General features: G+C 32.1%; 2 protein-coding genes across 2 annotated transcripts; both read right to left on the bottom strand.

Moving 5' to 3' along the window:
* Positions 1-4,066: 4,066 nt before the first annotated feature.
* LOC18046480 (protein P21) lies at positions 4,067-8,553 on the bottom strand. Its single transcript, XM_006440515.2, has 2 exons — positions 8,427-8,553; positions 4,067-4,740 (listed from the first exon to the last, which is right to left on the bottom strand). Exons 1-2 carry the CDS (start codon positions 8,551-8,553, stop codon positions 4,067-4,069), a joined length of 801 nt encoding a protein of 266 aa, XP_006440578.2.
* A 9,492-nt stretch (positions 8,554-18,045) lies between these two features.
* LOC18046479 (thaumatin-like protein) lies at positions 18,046-20,223 on the bottom strand. The gene is made up of 2 exons (XM_006440514.2): positions 20,168-20,223; positions 18,046-18,871 (listed from the first exon to the last, which is right to left on the bottom strand). Exons 1-2 carry the CDS (start codon positions 20,221-20,223, stop codon positions 18,046-18,048), a joined length of 882 nt encoding a protein of 293 aa, XP_006440577.2.
* Between the last annotated feature and the right edge of the window lie 219 nt (positions 20,224-20,442).

Genomic DNA, 20,442 nt, shown 5'->3' with positions numbered 1-20,442 from the left:
TAATATAATATTATTTAGTACAAAATTAATATTTTCTTAGAATAAACTATTTATTATTATTTATTATTAATATTAAATAAATATAGTACTATTATTTTTAAAATAAATATAATAATATTAATCAAATAAATATAATATTATTTATTTTATTAAATATTAAATATTAAATGAAATTAAATTAAAAAGTGTAGAAAATGGAGAGGTGGGAGTGGATTCCCACTCCCACTCCCACTCCCCACTCCAAAAATGGGTGGGGCCCACAGAGTGAGATTTTCCATCTGGAGGCAATTCGTTGAAGTAAACACTGGAATAGGAGGAATCCACACTTCTCACTCCTCACTCCCACTCCAGAAAGTAAACACAGTATCAGTGAAGTGTGTGAAAAATAATAGCAAGGGTAAATTAGGGATTATATGGGGTATATTGAGAGAAATTTTTTTTTTTTCAAAATTATGGATGGGGTCAATTGATAAATGGGGATTGGTGAGATTTTTTTAAGGGGATAAATATTACCACGCGAAAATGAAATTATATCAAGCGCAACTATGTTGCACATTCTTTAAAGATTTGGACTATTAGAACCCCTTTATTAATCTCATAAAACTCTTGTTGTATTATAATAACATTTAAGGACAAATACTAACAGAATTGACTCCATTTATATAAAACTCATTTTTGATTTTTTTAAACCCTTGTTGAATCTTTTTTTATTTAATTCATCTAGACGTTCTCAATTCTTTTGTACTCAAATGATTTTTTTTTTATTCTTTAAATCTACTAAATTTGATGGTGGAGGGTCATTGTAGAGTTTTAAGGTTGGCTAGCAGCCAACGACCTGGAGATAAAGAGTGTTGTTCAGTGCATAAATTTAATTTTTTTATTCCCTAAGCAACTCTTTTTTTTTTTTAAATTTATTTGTGATTGAAGAAGAAACGAGGAGGATAAAAGGTAGCAAGTTAGCCATAAGAAGTTGCAATAGCAGACACGAACTTGACTGTGGCATGACGTGTTAAGAAATTGAGTTTCCTCCCAAGATCACTCTAAACAATTTGCGAAGCAACAAATTAACAGAAAAATTAAATGGAGAATACATCAGTCATACAATACAGGATTTATGTGGAAAATTCTAAATCCGGAGAAAAAACACGGTCATTGTAAAAAAACAACTAGAGAAAAATATTCACTATGTAGAAAATTTTTACAACCACTTTCTCAAAAATAAATTTCTCTCACCCAACTTCAAATACATAATCCCGAGAAATATCCCTTAACAAAGCAAATCCGTAATACCCATATTGAGGAGCTAAATGCTCCTTCAATACATTTACACACTTAAGAACATTTTTCTTCTAAATTGGAAGCTCTTAATGCTTCTTTTACATTATTGCTTCTCAAATTTGGGATGATACAAACTTACGAAAGTCTCTCCTATTTATAACCAAACGGATAGTACTGTTCAAACCACGTTTCTATTCATATCGCGTTACTGTTTAAACCGTATGGTCAAACCGTGTTACTGTTCACCATGTGGTCAAATTGTTTTACTGTTCATCACCTTTTTTTCTTTTTTTAATCAATTTTCAACATGTCGATCACTTTTGCCAATCTAAAAGCACCAACATGAGCTTCAAACTTGTCATTGAGAAGTATATTATTGAAATTTATATCATAGTGAAACTAAAAAAAAAAACAATCTTTTTTTTCCCCCTTATTTATTGAGATTAATATATTTTTGAAAAGTTAGTGTTTTTGAGTTTTGTAGGGAGATTGAAAGATGTCAAATGAAAAGTGTGTTTATTTAGGAAAAAAATTGGTATTTTTAAAATTAGTTGAAGTATAATTAAAAGAGGGTTTTAAGAGGACTTTAGAAGGGTGCTAATAGTTCCACTTATCTTAAAAAGACCATGTTAACATAAATATTTCTTTAATATTGATTTTGATGATAACAAACTTAATTAAGATTGTTTTAAAGGCTCAAATTATTTTTCATATTATAAAGGTATTATATCCAATGAAAAGTGTTTTTATGATATAAGTTATTTTCATGTTAATGTTTTGAGAACTTTCAAATTAGCAAATATTGCTTAAAATTTTGAAAATGGGCTTATTGGATAAGTTTTACAAAGTTTTGGGTCATAATGTAATTTTATAAAGTTTTAGGACCAAACTGTAATTTTGCAAAATAATTTACTGTAGCGGTCACTGTAGCAACGGCTAACCGACATCTTGATAACAGCTAGCCGACATCGAACAGAATTGAAAACCAGTCAAAATGGCGATCCGACATCTAGTTAACGGCGATCCGATAGTTTGCAGAAAGTCAATAACGACTAATTTTCAGCTCCAACTATAAATAAGCTCAATCAAATTCAAACTTCAACGATTTCAACAATTACTATTGAGTAAATTATTGAGCATACAACATTCATTGAGCCTTAAAGTATTGTATTCATCTCTTTTACTCACACGTTGGATTTTCATTTGTAATCAAACTCATTGTGTGAGAGAAATTTATTTTGTAATATTTTTTAAAATCAAATTGAGAGATTGTAAGTGTTGGGATACACTTGTGTTAAGAGATTGGGGATAATCTCTTATTGTAAAGGTTTATTGACACCTTGAAAGTCAATTGTGAGAGCGGTTGAAGTCTTGGAGGCTTACTTAGTGGAATTCTCAAGTCTGGTGAGCTTGGAGGTGTGGACGTAAGTACGGTTAGCCGAACTACGTAAAAATCACGTGTTTGATTTCTCTTTCCTTACTCTTTTATTATCTTGCTTGATTAAATTTATAAGTTTTGTTCTTATTAAGGCATTAGATTTAAATTGTTGTGAGGTTTGTTTTGTATAAATTTTGATAACCCAATTCACCCCCCCCCTCTTGGGTTGCTTAGATAGTATTTTAGACCAGTCATATTTTTTATTATTGGCTTTGGATTTGAATTATTGGCACCCCTCTAAAATCCTCTTGAAATTCTCTTTTCAATTATATTCTATTTAATACCAAAAATACATTTTTTCCTTAAATAAACCTCTTTTTCAAATCTTCTCTCTCTACAAAACTCAAAAACACTAACTTGGAAAAAACAAAAATAATAAGTATGAAATAATAAAGAAAAAATACTAATGTTTTAAGTTTGTTCAAATCAATTATATAGATGAGAATTAAAAAAAAATGTAAAACACATAGAGAGAAACGAATGGGACTCAATTGGTTGTAGGTCACGAGGGAAATAGAATTGAGCTTTATTGATTTATATTTGAACTACAACAAATAATTCAACTTGGGTAAGATTTCGAGTTCGATAATTATAGGAGGGTTTAATTATTGTTGGAAGACGTTTCACGTATTACAAGATGTTATCATTATTCATTGAGTTTTGGTTATACATGCAAATTTCATTTGAAAACAAAAAAGATTAAAGAGAGAGAGAGAAAATAAATATAATTAATTTTGTTTGTATTTGTTCTTAAATGTAATTGTAAAAGAGTAGATTTTTTTTTTTTGGTTGTAAATCATCCGGTGTCCGGCGACCGCATTGGGTCTCGACAAATCTGGATTCGGGGTGTAGTCACAGTTAAGGCTCTTTACCCCTCCCAAATGGTGTGTTTAGTGGAGATCGAACCCAAGAGCTCTTCCCACAAACTCAACATGCGCTGCCAACTGAGGCACAACCATTTAGTAAAAGAGTAGAGATTTTAAAAGGACTGGAGAGTTGCCAATAATTCCATTCTTGGTCTTGCTATATATATAACTTATACATTTATGCAATCTAAGTTATAAACTTTTAATGAATGTGCAGCGATAGTATTGTTACTAAAAATGAAAAATAATTAATAATAAAATGAACCGTGAAGCTTATTGCCCATAACATTTGACGAGAGAATGACAATCACCCTAAAATATAAATTGTCCAAGATACAATTCAAAGAAAGAATAAATGCTAAAGAAAATTAGGTAGCTATACAATCCGCAAACAGTCTTGCACAAAAACTGCAACCAATAATCTAATGCCTTTTTTATTGGCGAGCAAATTAAAAAAAAAAAAAGTAATTAGTAAGCAGAGGCCTCACGGACAGAACACAACCTTATAGCCAGTGCCAGTTGGGCAAGCTAATGTGCTAGCTGGATCATCCATGGGATAAGTGTAAACATTCGGGCACAAATTCTTGAAAAATTTGGAGTAAGCTGTAGCACCACAACTCCGACGATCAACGTTGCAACAAAACTGGTCATTTTTAAAAAGTGTACACGGATTGTTACACCCACCAGGATGCCTCAACTCATTCGGGCACAACCCGTTTATGTCACCTGCACATTTGATCACTTGGGTGCACATACTACTAGTTCCTTTAAATTCCATAGGAATATTAAATCCGTTCATCAGAGAGAGGTTGAACAAATCAAAGTTCTTGGATACGTTTAACGAGTATTCTGCTAAGGTGACTGGGGGTGAGGAATCGGATGCGCAGTTGAGGACTCCATCACAGTCACCGCTCTCGCAGTTTCCGGTCCCGTCAGCGCTAAAGTTGCAGTTGGTTCGAGCCCATATGCTGCCTGCGTCGGTTAAGTTGATGTGCCATGATTGGTGCTGATGCAGCTCCTTGCCGCCTCCAGGATTGGCTGCTGCCCAAACCGTGTAGATGCAGTTGTTTTGTATCTCGAAAGCGGCTGCATGGATGCCGGTGACCGTTAGGACAATGAAGCAGAACAAAGAGACAGAGAGGAGTTTATTTGAAGAAGCTCATCTTGTTGTCTTTTATTAAACACTTAACAGAGCTGCACGTTGTTGCTTGGAAATTACTAATAAGATGATGGTATTATTGTACTTTTGCAAGGCTCTAGTAATCAAAGTCAAAGACAACCACGACTAGAGACTAGAGACTAGAGACTAGAGAGAGATTCGGGTCAAAATAATTGGATTAGTGGGGGAAAATTAAAGCATTTTCGTAGACTTCTGTTACTCTGGTTCATGGAGTAGCAAGAAATTCTAAAGAAAATTAAATGAGGAATAATGATATTTGTATAAAAAAATCTGAGTAATGATAGGTATCTCAAAATTTTTTCATCTTAAATTTCATTTTAAATAATGTGTTATATTTGGCGATTCTCACATCCCAACTCATCCCTATTCACTAACATGATTTAAATAATTTTTTTTTTCAAAAATTAGTGTAAGGAACAATCAATATTTGAATGGTCGATAAACTAAATAATATAAAAAAAATCTCCAGACTCTTCTACTACCAAAGTCAAATCAATTAAACTTAATTTGCAGTGAGAATTTCTTGGACATTATTGTCCATTTTATTATCCAAATACGAACAATCAGCATCCAAATTACAAAGCTCTTTCAAATTTTGAGAATGAGAAATCCATGGAAAGAGAAATGGATAATGGATGTTCATTACATCTCAATTCAAAGATTGTCATGCCTAGCTAGACTATCCCTTGGGGTTGATAGAGTGATGTACCTCTATTCACTTTTTATTTTTTATTTTTTCCTTTTTTTCCAAAACAATGTTTATTTTATTTTAAAATTAGGATTTTTTAGTATTAAAGTATTGTACCTTAAAAGTTATAGTTGTTATAAAAAATTATAATTATAAAGTAAAAATTAATATTGTACAATAAATATGACTTTTAAATAATATTTTTGACTAAAAATAAAAATAATAAATTTTTTATTATACAATTGTGGGATAAAATTTACATAATTTCTAAAATAATAACAGTAAATATTTACCAAATATCTCAATACTGTAAAGTTACAACAGCCACCAGCTAAAAACAAGATCAAGGGCCTTAAACTTAATAGGCAAATTTTAAAACTGGGCACTAATTAGAATATTAATTATGCTAGTGGAAATGTAACAGGCTAACAGTAGTTTAGTCAATACATTATTTGTTTGTGCATTTGTGATTCATTATTTTGTTGAGGACCAGAAGGTCCAAGACATCTTATTAGCTTTCTATTTTGGTATATTTCTTTTCCCTCTCTCTTTTTTTTTTTTTCCTCCACGCTAATGCTCACAAGTCTCACAACCTACTTTATTGACTAAAGAGAAACTATCTCTACAATAATTTTTTTTAACACATTTCTCTAACCGTCACAAAATTTTGACTCTAAACCACCTTTATTTATAAACTTGATCAATCAACCGCTTTTATACTAACAAAATTAGGGTCCGTTAAATAATTTTAATAAAATAACTATTTTACTCCTAAAAAAAATTAAAAGACCATTTTATCTTATAAAATTTTTTAAAATAAAAATTATAATTATAAGAATACCCTTGAATTTATAAGAGATAATAAATCTCAAAATTAAAAATGTTAATTTTTGTAATTATAATTTTTAAATGATAATTTTTGTAATTATAATTTTTAAATGATAATTTTTGTAATTATAATTTTTTAGAGAGTGTGCGTGCCGACCTTTGCTTAAGCAAATCTTAATTAGAGCCTCAAAAATAAGCAAAGAGTTTACACAATGCAAATTAAATTAACATTTAAAGTTTTCTTTCAATTTTGGAAAATAAAAAAATTATAATTACAGAATTAACATCTTGGATTTTAAGATTTATCTATTTAATTAAATTTAAGGGTATTCTTATAATTATAATTTTTTATGTTACAAAATTTTGTAAGATAAAATAGTATTTTAATTCATTTAGAGGTAAAATGATCATTTTATTAAAATTATTTAATGGATTCTAACTTTATTAGCCTCAAAGTGGTAGATTGATAAAAGTTTAGAAATAAAAATGGTATAGAGAACATGTCCAAATTTTGTGGCGGTTAGATGTATATTTGACAAAAGAGAGATGGTGCAAAGATAATTTTTCTTTTACTAAAAGTTTTAGTAACTAGTGGTGGTGAAAGTAAAGTCTTTTCAATTTGAAAATTTGAATTAGACAAAAGTAAGCTCATTACTCTTATGGTCTATTTACTAAAAGAAAATTATAATAGGATTAGAATATGAATTGAATTGGAATCAGAATGAGATAGAATCATAATAAGGAATTGGAATCAGAATAACTTGTTTTCTTAAACTGTAAGAATTAGAATCGGAATAAATTATATTTGCCTTCATGTGTTTACTTTATCTTGGAATTAGAGTGGATTGTTGCAAGTTACTAAAGTGGCCTTTATTAATTGTAGAGATGGCAATAGTCCGGGATGGTCTGGGATTTGACAATCCCAGTCCTATCCCGAATGGTAAAATGAGATTTTAATGTGGACCGAATCTCATTCCAAATAGTTAAATGGGAGAAAAAATTGGACCAATCCGGGACCGTTCAAAATCCCATCCTGGACCAAATGTCCCAAATATCCTGAAACAATCATCTTTCAGTAAAGCAAGCAATAAACGATCAACTTAATTTATGAATCAAATACAATCTATTTGAGAAAATAATAAAAAATCTAAAACAATTATATTCAAACATAAAAAAAGAGAAGTCAAATGCAAACTTACCGAAATGCTAAACGAGGTGGCCGAAGGCAAGCAAAAATTGGGGATGAGCAACAAGCGACTGTATTTTAGTTTTAGGTTCAAATACTTTTAGGTTTCTAGTTTAATATTTTCGCTTTAGATTTATTTAATTAAACTAAAAATAATGCAACAAAAGGGCTTGTATTTGTTACTTGGGCCTAGAGTATATTGCTATAATGTTATTTGAATCACTATTCGTTAACCATTAGTTTAATTTTACTTACTTTTAATTTTATTAATATAATATTTCTTCCAAAAATTAAACGGGACAAACGAGATCCCAACTTAGATCCTAATCCCATCCCACGCAATAAATTGGGATTTTTTTTAGTCCCAAATCCTATTCGCTTTTAAAATGCGATCCTAAAATACAGATCAATATTGTCCTAAATAGTTCGAGATCCCAAATCCCTAGTTAATCGTTGTCCCTATTATTATTTGTATATATTAAAATAATAGCACTAATAAGAATGAAAATAATAACAAAACTAAAAATAGTAATAATAATGACAATAATATTAAATATAATAATAATGAAGTTAATAATAATAATAATAATAATAATAATAAGAAAAGATGAATATTGATCATTATAATGATATTATTATTATTATTAACAAAGGACTTATTTGCAAATAATATAAAATTTTTAGGTATTTTCATAAATTTTGGAAGGACCAAACTATAAAATGACGGAACTTGATTTGAGGCATTTTGGGAATTATGAAAATTCAATGGGGGGAACTTATAGTTTTGGGAATCGGAGATTGATTCCCAATTCCCTTACGAGAATCAAATCTATGGGAATGATTATCAAATTTGTGGACTTCGCACGATTATAGTTTTAATTTTCACTCTTATTTTGTGAAGTAAATTATGTCAATGATTCCGATTCTAGATTGTGGTTCCCCAATTTAAGCGGTAAACACACCCTTAAGTCTTAACCTATCTCCTATTGATGCATTAACCACAACTGCCAGCTCTCTGACTTCAGCAGCTTGCGCTGCTGCTACTATTACGCATTGAGTAGGCAAGTGGTCTTCTCTCACAGCAACCATATTACTCTTAACTTCTGGCTAGTAGTAAGAATATCAAATCTCGGGGTGAAATTTTTTATCAATATAAAATACAAGCAAAGAATAAAATACACACACTTTAACTTAGGTCTAGTTAGGCTTCGCAAAAGTTTTTACAACCCATTAACCCAACATGAACCCATATGATAAAAATAATTATCGGATCGACTTTTATCAAGTCGAATTGTTAGTGAGTCAACCCATTAAAACTAATTTAATAAGTGGTAGAGTTAAATTTTAAGATCAAAAACTGATTTCACTCATTACCATTAACAATTAATATTAATAATTTAATAAATTTTATAACTTAAATTATAAATTTTTGAAAAACAAATTGACTACTTATGTAAAATTATGAAAAATCCTAAAATTCTTAAGTATTTATTGTAAAATTTGTATCTTGTACATTTACAGTCTTATGTAACGTAATTCTCTTTCTAAAATATTTTTTTTCCCTAAGATTTTAATCAATGATATTGGTGTCTAGAAACTCAATAGTTATTTTTTTTTTGTTACACAATCAAATTATGTTAAACATGAAAGATGTTATTTATTTTTGTTTGGTATTATATTCTTAAAGAGCTTTGCTTTTATAAATTATTGTTTTAATTTTAAACCAAAAGATATAATACCAAAAATAGCAAAAGCAACTGTAATTTCACCAATACTATTACCAAATCACCATCACAATCAATTAAAAATAAAAAGAGTTGTGACAGTTAACTTTTAACTTATTCAATTGTCACAGGTCATCTCTAGGAAAGACCAAAAGCAATATTGGACCAAGACCAAAAGCGATATCTAAATTGAATGAAAAGATTAAAAAAAATAACTCAACAAATAAATTAACAGGGAAAACCCTGTTTAAATTTGCATTGTTTCTTGTCAGAATTAGTTCGAAGACGAAATTTTGAACACAAATTTAAATGAACAATGCCGCCCACTAAGCAGTAAGAAAGCTAGATGGAAAAAGAAAATTTCCCTTTTTGTTATTTGAAGGCAACAAAAAAACATACATAACTATAAAGCTGTGGCTGATGGCGAAAAAATGTTGCCTTTACTCTTTTGTTATTTGAAGGCAACAAAAAAACGTAGGCGGATTTTTAAATATCTGAATCCGCATAATAAATTCAAATATAATTTAAAATTCAAAAAATCTATATAAAAAATCAAATAAAATACAATCATAATTCAACAATCAATCATTCAACGCCTAAAATAACGTACAACAACACTATAAATCCACAAATAAGAATACCACAACATAAATTAAACAAAAAAATAACATAAATTTAAGTCTAACAACACTACAAATTAAGAAAGCTAGTCAGCGGATGCTCTTTTTCTTACTTTTCACTGTAATGAGAAAAGGCGGAATGGTAGCTACACTCGGCCTTTATGGCCCTGAACATCACTTGTAAGGAGTGTTAGGGATTTTTCTTTCCTTTGATTTATTTCTTTAAGGGGTTGGTGAGGGTTTTCAAACACAAACTGAGAGTCTTTCTTCGTAGGAAAAAGTGAGAGGTTGGTGAGTGTCTTTAAAGCAGGGTCTCAAAATACTGCAATAAATGGTGGGTGCCTATGTTTTGGAAAAATAGAAACAGAAGAGTTAATACGAAAATGTCAAGCTATAACACTTGAAGGAGAGGAAGCAGACCAATTTATCTTTGAAGGCCTAATGAAGGAAAAAGGATATCGAGTTGTAGCTGGTTGTCTAGCGGGAAAGATTCTTCTAGCAAGAGAGGTTAATCGTGAAGGACTCAAAATAGCTTTGTATTAAACTTGGCATACTGTACATGATTTTAATGTTGAAAGTCTAGGGTGCAATATATTCGTGTTTAAGTTCCTCACAGAAGCTGATAAAAAAAGAGTTTGAAATGGAGGATCGTGGCATTTTGATAGAGCTCCAATTGTACTCCAAGAACCAAGGGGTGTTAGTAGTATAAAAAAATAATCTTTTTCTCATACGTCATTCTAGATCTAGATCCATAATATGCCACTGATGTGTATGGATACAATATAATCCGGGAGTTAGGGTCAAGAGTTGGAAAAGTGGAAGATATAGGAATTGATGCTCAAGGTGAATGCTTTGGGGAGTTTATGTGCATCCAAGTCTCGGTGAATATCATAAAACCTTTGAAGAAACTTATAATCTTGAAGCAAGAAGGCGAAGAGGATATTCCAATGCTGGTTGCATATGAACGACTACCAGACTTCTGTTTTTGTTATGGATGCATTGGGCACCAGTTTAGAGAATGCCGGACTTTTGTTTTTGTTATGGATGCATTGGGCACCGGTTTAGAGAATGTATGGATTATAAAGGTCAACAAAAAAAAGATTTACCATTTAGACCATGGCTAAAAGCAGTGTCATTAGCAGACAGAACAAAGTTGAATAGAGCTAAGGAGAAATGGAGTAAGGAGCAGGAGAAAGCCAGAGAGGAGGCATTAGAATTAGAAATTGCAGAGATTCCAAATCTGGGTTCACCCACACTAAACTTAGGTCATGAATTCAGATCTACACCAAACCATGAAAGTATGGAAGCTAAAATAGCGCTAATATAAGGGAGAAACATGGAAAGGGATGTTGAAAACGTTGACAAAATCGAAGGAAGCAAATCAAGGTTTCTGCAAACCAATGACCAAAAGTTGTATTGTACAGCTGAAAATTCTAATGCAACTGGAATTAGAGAAATAAAGGTGGGGAAAATTGTCAGAAAATAAAAAGTTGGAGGGAAATGGGAAAGGTAAGGACATTTTTGGTGGGTCAAGAATCAAAACAGGCCAACGCAACACCTACAGACCAGATGATCTCAGAGGAAGAAGTTGTAGATAACGAGCTAGAGTTAAAAAAATCGAAGCCCAAATGGAAAAGATAGAAAGTTAAGCCCGTGATATGAACAAAAAATCTAGTAATAAAACTAGGCTATTGGCTTCAAAACGTTTGATTAGCGAGGTGAAATGGGCTAGTCTAGAAAAGAAAAAAGCCAAAACAACAAGCCCAGTGAAAGAAGTTTCTACTATTAGCCCAACCAAGTCCCTCTCAGTAACTTTCAAGCTCAGCTGAGAAGTAATAGCCATAGAACTCATGAAGGTGTCTGAATTAGTAATGGAGGAATTATCGACGGAGGCTGGTGGCTAGCCCCGCCAAAAGCAATAAATAACATAAGTTGGAATATTCAGGGTTTAGGGAATACCCAAACATTTCATGAATTAAAAGACATTCTCTAAAAATACAAGCCTCAAATTCTTTTTCTTTGTGAAATAAAATTGATGCTTGGTCAAATAATGAGTATTGGGAAGAGCCTAGGGTTGGATAACTGTCTCGCATTGGGTAAAAGTGGCATGAGGGTGGCTTGGTAATGCTATGGAATGAAGATTTGGATTTAGAGATAGCCTAGTACAGTAACCACCATATTGATGTTATTGTCAGAGGAGTATATAGAAAACAATTGAGGTGTACGAGAATCTATGGGCACCCTGAGGTGGGGAAGAAAAGACATACGTGGACACTTTTAAAAAGACTTGTAGGTTTGTTCACTTACCGGTGGATTTGTTTTGGAGATGTTAATGAAATCTTAAACTTAAATGAAAAAATGGATGGGAATGATAGAAACCTAAGTATGGTGGCTTAGTACAGAGAAACAGTGAGAGAATATAATTTGACTGATCTTGAGTGTAGAGGGTACCCTTTCACATGGTCAAATAGACGGTTTTGACCACAATTTGTTGAAGAAAAACTAGATAGATTTTTGGGATAAAGGATTGGGAAGCTGGGTGGACAAAGCTGGTTGTATATAACTTAGACACATGGTGCTCTGATCACAACCCAATTATGCTAAAAATGCAAGTTAGAACCAGGGCAGTGAATTATCAACAAAAAATAAGATGTATGTTACATTACGAGGATATGTGGAGCCCTTGTGATGAGTGCAAACGTATTGTGCAAGAGATATGAGACAAGAAGAATTGTTGGGGTAAAATTGATCCGGTCCAATGTTTTAAAAAAAGCAACAAAAAATTCAATGGCGCGGCTATTAATCTAGAGTAAACAACAATTTGAGGATAAAAAGAAAAAATTGGAGTAGCTGAAGAAAATGCTTGTGGAGATTAAGTTCAACCAAGTGCAGTATGAAGAAGATAATGAAATTATAAGCATAGAGAAACACATTGAGAATCTGCGGATGGATGAGGAGATTTACTGGAGACAAAAATCAAGAGTCGAATGACTTAAGCAAGGGGATAAAAAAACTAAATTCTTTCAGACAAAAGCTTATTTAAGGAAGAAAAAAACAGAATTTGGGGAGTGATGAATAAGCAAAACAGTTGAATTGAAAATGAAAAAGAGGTGGATAAACAGTTTTGTGACTATTTTACAGAGCTGTTTACCACTTTCAGTCCTACCTCATACCACATCTCAGCTGCCCTTGGTGATTCAGCCTAAACAGTCACAAAAGAAATGAATCAACAGTTGGACAACCCCTTCTTAGCTAAGGAAATCTACACAACCTTGTCTCAAATGAGTCCTATAAAGGCATCGGGACCAGATCAACTACATGTGGCTTTCTATTAGAAGCACTAGCAATCGGTCAGGTATGAAGTCATAAATACATGTTTTCATATCCTAAATGATAGAGGCACTATAGCCCCTTTAAATCACGCACATATTGCATTGATACCTAAGGTGCCAAAACCTTTAAGAGTAATTAATTTCAGACCCATAAGCCTTTACAATGTTATTTACTGAATTGTTGCCAAAATAATTGTGAACATACTTAAACACATCACTCATCATGTTATATCCCCAACCCAAAGTGCATTCATCCCGAATAGATTAATCTTTGATAATACTATTATAGGCTATGAATGCTTGTATAAAATAAGACATAGGAAGGGAAAAAAATGGGCTGGTAGCTCTTAAATTAGATGTTAGCAAAGCCAATGGCCTTTTCTTGAACAAATTATACTGAGAATGAGGTTTTAGAGGAGATGGGTTAACCTGATTATGAACTACATCACTACAGTTTCTTTCTCTATTATTGTGAATGAGGTGGCAAAAGGGTTGTTCTATCCATAAAGAGGGCTTTGACAAGGCTGTCCACTGTCACCATACCTTTTTATTATGTGTGCTGAAGCTTTTTTTAATTTGATTAGACCGACTGAGCATCAAAAGCTTATCCATTGCCTCAAATTTGGCAAAGACTTGTCTATCTCCCACTTACTATTTGCTGATGATAGTCTAATTCCACTAAAGCAACTGTTGAAGACTGTAGAAATCTAAAAAGAATTTTTGAATGTTATGAAAAGGCCTCTTGATAGATCTTTAACATGGAAAAATCATTCATGTTTTTTGACAGTAACACAAAGGCGGAGTATGTAGCAGCAATCAAGCATATTTTTCAGCTCAATGTTGTCTCTAAGTATAAAAAATATCTCAGCCTTCCATCAATGATAGGGAAGAGGACAAAATGTTTTTTTAAATGAGATTAAGCTCAGGGTTTTAAGCAAGATTTCGGGCTAGCAGCAAAAATTTTTCTCATGCAGAGGTAAAGAGATCCTTTTTCAAAGCAGTAGCACAAGTTGTCCCTACTTATGCTATGAGTGTTTTCAAGCTTCCTCAGGGGGTGTGTGATGATATGCAAAGGGCGATAGTTAAGTTTTGGTGGGGTTTAGGTGTGAAAAATTGTGTCAAGCTAAAGCTAGATGAGGGTTGGGTTTCAAAGATCTCTCGTGTTTCAACCAAGCCCTCGTTGCCAAACAAGGTTAGAGGATCATTCAAGCTCCAGATTCCCTAGTGGCTAGAATTTTGAAAGCGAGGTATTTTAAGCATTCATCTTTCTTGGAGGGAAATTTGGGCTCTAAACCGTCTTACATCTGGAGAAGCATCCTATGAGGGAGAGTAGTACCAATAAAGAGCTGTAGGTGGAGAATTGGTAAAGGGTAGCAAATAAATGTTTTTAATGGCAGCTGGTTACCTAGGCCAATAACCTTTAAACCCAGCACACCTCCAAATTTGCCAAAGGAAACCTCTGTTGCTGAGCTTATAAATGAAAAATAACTACTGGAAGGAAAAGCTGGTCTATTAACATTTTAGTAAAGATGATACTGACATTATTATGCATATTCCGCTCTTAAGAAGGCAGAGTAAAGACATTTTGATTTGGGATTATGATAAGAGAGAGAATTAATTAGTCAAGAGTGGCTATCAATTAACATTAAAGCAAAAGCATTATAACATTCCTAGCTGTTCAAACCAAAATCCAAGCCAGTGGAATATCATTTGGAAGCTGATAGTCCTTGAAAAAAGTTAAGATTTTCCTTTGGAGAGCAGCAAAAGAACTCTTTCCTATAGCTGAAAACTTATAGAAGAAAATGGTGATGCAGGAGGCAACTTGTCTAGTATGTAGGAATGAGATGTAGAACGCAACTCAGGCTTTATTGTACTATAAATTTGCGAGAAACGTTTGGAGATACTCCTCCCTAGGAATTGATTTTCAAGAAGGAAATTTCCCAGATGTCATTACATTGCTTCATTACTCACATCAACAACACAGTAAACTAAATGGTGACTTAGTTGCATCTGTTTTTTGGGTCATTTGGAATGTTATGAATAATATGCTATTTAAAAGGAAACACGAAGATCCAATGAGATTGGTGGCCAAAGCAGTGTTAGTTGTTGATTCTGTCAAAAGAATTAAGCAATCGGAACATGATTTCTCAGTAGAATTGACTAACACACAACAAAACCAATGGAATCTAGAAGAAGAATGGTTCAAAGTCAATGTGGATGCCGCAATGGATAAGCATCATAATTTAGCTGGATTGGGGCTGTGATCATAAACCATAAAGGAGAAGTTGTTGTTGCAGTGGTTAACACTGTCAAGAGCTATGATGATGTGGAGATGAATAAAGCAAAAGTTGTTCTGTGGGGAATGCAAGCAACTATCAAGGCAGGGGCATCTTCAGTAATCTTAGAGTCTGACTCAAAGGGAGTGATAGAGCTAATCAACAACAAGCGGGGCTCCTTGACAGAAATTTTTTTATTGATCTTCGACATTCTAGAAATCAAGAAGAGTTTCCAGAATTTCAAAGCTCAGCATGGTATTAGGACTTGCAATACCTTAGCTCACAATATGACCAAATTAGCTCTTAGAAAATTAGAATCAAGTATAGGGTTGGATGAATTTCCAGTTGACATTTTGTATTTGTTCTCTTTATGAGACAATGAAAAATGTACTTTCTTTTCAAAAAAAAAAAACACCACTACAAATCCATAAACAAAAACATCATAAATCCACACAAATTTTATTTAAACAATCACAAATAAAGACATCACCACAAATTCACGCAGATTTGATTTTTTTCATTTAACTTATATACTTTTAATTTAATTTTAATTTAATAGATAATTTAATTAAAAATAATTCGGATCTAAATATCTAATTTTCGGATGCACTTGCATTTGGATTCGGATCTGCATGGATCATCAATTTTAGCATCTACTTCTGGATCTTTCAGATCTTTGCAGATTCGGGCCAGACTTATATTTTTTTGCTATCTTTATTTTACGTAACTGCTTTGATACCAATTGATGCGACAAGATAGTGGAAGCTAATTGATAAGGTAGATAAATGAACACTAAATATCATTCTAGTATTGAATTAAGTCATTGCGATTAGATTATACTCTAAGGGTGGGGCTATTTGAACTCTAAAGGTGTGTTTACTTACTAAGTAGGAGTGAGAAGTGTGGAGTCATCTTACTTCAGTATTTACATGTTTATTCAAGGGTGGGAGTAGGATTCTCACTCTATGGCTACCCACTTTTAGAGTGAGTAGTGAGATTCTCACTCCCATGATTTCCACTCCCACATTTTCCTTTTAAACTCTTCCCTTTAAATATAATTGTATTTATTAAAATAAAATAATATTACATTTAAAAATAATAAAATAACATTTATTTAAAAAAATATTATTATATTCACAAAGAATTAATAATATTACTATAGAATATCTTTATATTTATTTAATTTTAATAGTATTATATTTACTTAATTATTATTAATAATTAATAATATTAAATAGTTTCTAAGAAAATATTAATTTTGTACTATATTATTATTAATAGTGTTCCATTTGTGTTGCTCTTATCAATAATTTTAATTTACATAATTAAAATAAAAATTAATAAAAAGGTTATGATTTACATAATTAACAATATTAATAATTATTATTAACTTATGTGATTAAAATTAATAATAAAATAAATAGCTTATTTTAGAAATATATTTTTTTATTCACTTTGTAATTAAAAACAATCTTTAAATAAGGTTAAAACCGTAATTTGAAATAATTCACTCTTAATTTAAGACAAAATAAACCACGCTCTCATTCCAGTGTAAGTAAACAATCTACTCAAGTGCAAATATCAATCGGGTTTGTGTATTGCGCCTTTTAGGCTCATTGTCATAGTGAGCCCTTAAATTTTAGCAAACATGCTACTGGTATTAAGTTGATGTGAACAATATTTTAATACCTTATAATACTATGTTCCAAACACTCTTAAGGAATTATAAAAATTTTTTTTTAATAATTTATCAAAAGGTTCTCTTAAAAATAATGACAAAACATTCATGTTTAAATAGGATAAAACCTACTTCCCAAATTAACTCAAATAGAGAAACAAAATTAAAGTTAAACTAGAAATAAAAGACCTAAATAAATACCAAAATTGACTTAAATTAAAATAAAAATATAAAAAAATTCCAAAATAATTAAAATCCTAAAATTTCCAATAACGTCCTACATCATAGAAAGGCAGTAAAATGCTCTAATCATGAAAATTTAAAATATGATTTAAGATATTTATTTTATTTTGGTTTTTTAATATTGACTTTCAATGGATTCCATTCAATTGAACATTCACGCTTAATTTAAATTTTACAATAGGGCTAAAAATTATAAATAGATGAGACATTTTTTAAAAATTGAACTTAAATTAATAAAATAATTAATTCAACGAGAAAAAGTTTGCAATTCCAACTGAACAAAACAAATCTCAATCTTCTGAAATTTTTAACCATCCTATTTTGTACGCTGCGTTTAATTCAAAAATTTTCTTTCTAGTATAATGCATTGGCCTATCGCATGAGTGATCCCAGGAGTGGGATCTCCTGTATTATTTAACATTTTCAGAATTCGAACCAGAGCTTCATAATTAAGCCTATGATATATTGTTAGGAAGGTATTGAAAAGAGCATTCTAATGGCACCAATGTCACAGAAAACCTGTCGTAAAATTAATGAGTAAAAGAAGCATTTGGGTTCATGATTTTATCGAAACATAGACCATATTAGATAATACAAAATTTCAGATTTAATCAACACATATCAATGTGATCATTTTTCCAATATCATCCATGGCCTCAAAGCCAGTGATCAAGCATGTATATTAAATTGTGTTCTAGGTGCAAGAAATTAGACATGCCATATCTTCAAGCAAATACAACAAAACGGATCATAACCTAACTCAGGCGCTGATTCCAATTTTGATTTTCTTGTATTAATGAATATGAGGAGGTCAAAAATCGTACCTTTTGATCGTCGAGTGAGTGGAGGGCAGAAAACAACCTCGTAGTTGGTCCCACTCGGGCAAGTAAACGTGCTAGTAGGGTCATCCTTAGGGTAACTGTAAACATCCGGGCACCTATCCTTGAAAAACTTGGATAAATCTGTAGGTCCGCAGTTGCCTGAATTGCAACAGTACTCGTTGGTCTTGAACACGGGGCACGGCCCGTTACATCCTCCAGGAACCTTCAATTCAGTAGGGCACTCGCCAAGAATGTTAGCATTGCACTTGATCGTGCGGTTGCATGAGGGAGAGACAGAGCTAAATTCCATGGGAACATTGAATCCGTCAATGTTGGACATGTCAATGAAATCCAGGTCATCGAATTGCTTCAACGCGTACTCGGCCAAGGTGTGAGGTGCTGCACCGTCGCCTTGGCACTCGAGGAGTCCGTTACAGTCACCGGTCTCGCATTTGCCTTTGCCGGAAGCATCAAACTGGCAGTTGGTTCGAGCCCAAATGCGGGCTCTAGTTGTGCCTGGCTCGGCTGTGATGGTCCATGTTTGACCGTTGTCGAGTTTTATGCCGCCTCCGGGCACGGCGGCGGCCCAAACGGTGTAGGGGCAATTGTTTATGATATTGAATTTGGCTGCATGAGCCCAGGTGATAGAAAGGGTAACAAGAAAGAAAGAATAAATGGAGACCATTTTGGAGAAAAATGAATAATGGGTGTGCCTATAAAGAACAATAATAATTATAATAACGGGTGTGGCAAAGTTAATGATCCAAGAGAGTTTAACAACTAAAGAACACTTAAACATATATATCTATATCTATCTATATCTATATATATATATAAAGTTAGGACTTGAAGAGGTGATGTGTCATCACCATTTCTCATCTTTGTATATTCTCTATTATCTAATAAATAGAAAATTTTTCTTTTAGATTTGGCTTTTCATCTTCTCATAATTAATTTAATTGTTATTATACAATAACAATTATGTAAAGATTTTAATGAGGCATATTCTTTGTAATGAACATCCAAGGGGGAGTGTTATGAATTTATTAAAATAAATGTAAATGTTCATAACATATATCTCTTAGTCTCCCTACTATCTCTCATTAGCAACCTTTAGTTTTCCTATAACTCCCACTATTTCACAAGAAATTATGATCCATAATTTTTTATTAATTTCATGGAGTGATTATGTAACTATAAAAGGAGAGCTCATCTTTTTATTTTGTACACACACACTTGGAATGAATAAAATCACTCTATAATATATTCTCTCATTTTATTCTTTATCTTGCGTTGTTTCTTTATTTGTATTGCTGGCTAATAATTTTTTTTTTATTTTTTATAAGGCTGCTTCATCTTAAAAAAAATCAATTCATATTTTTTATAAGTTTCATCAAATATAAAGTAAAAAAAAATGATAATACTAATTTTTTTTTTAAAACCGCATGAAATGCGGTTCTATTTTCTAGTTTAGGTATAAGTCTAAGGTTGATGTAATGTTGGATAATGGTTCATAAATAATCTATATGTAATTATTTTAGTATGTGCTCATCATGAGGGTCTACATAGAAGTGGCCAAGGGTGGCTCTGACTGTGGAAATTTTGCATTACCTACGTCCCACGGCATTATTGGAAATTTCGATGATGTTTTGTTATACTTTCACTAAGTCAAGTCAAGAAAATTGACTATTATTCCTTATGGGACAGGCCAAGGTGGCCTATTTACTCTATTGGACTTTAGCTGCAGAGACTCAACTACGTAAGGCACAAGCTGATAGAAGTAACGATATGAACTTCTATTTACAAATTGATACGACTTGATATGAAATTACTCGTGGCGTCGGTCTACCATTACAAATACCAAAGAAAAGAATTATGGTTTTTATATATGCAAGCTGGATTCTAGTTGGAGTTGATCTATCCGGTTCTTTACCGAGCTCAATCCTGGTTGAATTGCCTGATGATGGCTCATTACTCCCAATTTTATCTATTTCTAGAGAAAATTTTACATTTTCAATTTCACTGAATTTTGATCAAACGGCTCATGATGTGGAGGTCCCGCCATTGATACACGTTTTGTTTCTTAATTCGACCGTATCGGGGAAAGACAGAGGAAATATCTTGAGAGGTCCCGCCGTTGATAAACACTTTGTTTCGTGGTTCGACCTTATTAGGAAAGATAGAGGAAATAACTTGAGAAACGTATACCAGAATTAAAGAGACAATATTCTTAGCATGAACTATCATCAATTTTACATATTAATTATAATCTTCATGTAATTAA

Source organism: Citrus clementina, unplaced genomic scaffold, assembly GCF_000493195.1.
Source record: "Citrus clementina cultivar Clemenules unplaced genomic scaffold, Citrus_clementina_v1.0 scaffold_3, whole genome shotgun sequence".
Lineage (NCBI taxonomy): Eukaryota > Viridiplantae > Streptophyta > Magnoliopsida > Sapindales > Rutaceae > Citrus > Citrus x clementina.
The sequence above is the reverse complement of the archived record's forward strand: the minus strand, read 5'-3'. Positions and strand labels throughout refer to the sequence as shown.

Excerpts from the sequence above, each read along its gene's own strand:
- LOC18046479 (XM_006440514.2), bottom strand. The coding sequence starts at position 20,223 with ATGGCGGGACCTCCACATCATGAGCCGTTTGATCAAAATTCAGTGAAA. Across the intron at positions 18,872-20,167 it reads AATTCAGTGAAATTGAAAAT|GCACACCCATTATTCATTTT; the intron begins GTAAAATTTTCT and ends TGTTCTTTATAG.
- LOC18046480 (XM_006440515.2), bottom strand. The coding sequence starts at position 8,553 with ATGGTTGCTGTGAGAGAAGACCACTTGCCTACTCAATGCGTAATAGTA. Across the intron at positions 4,741-8,426 it reads AGATAGGTTAAGACTTAAGG|CTTCTTCAAATAAACTCCTC; the intron begins GTGTGTTTACCG and ends CAACAAGATGAG.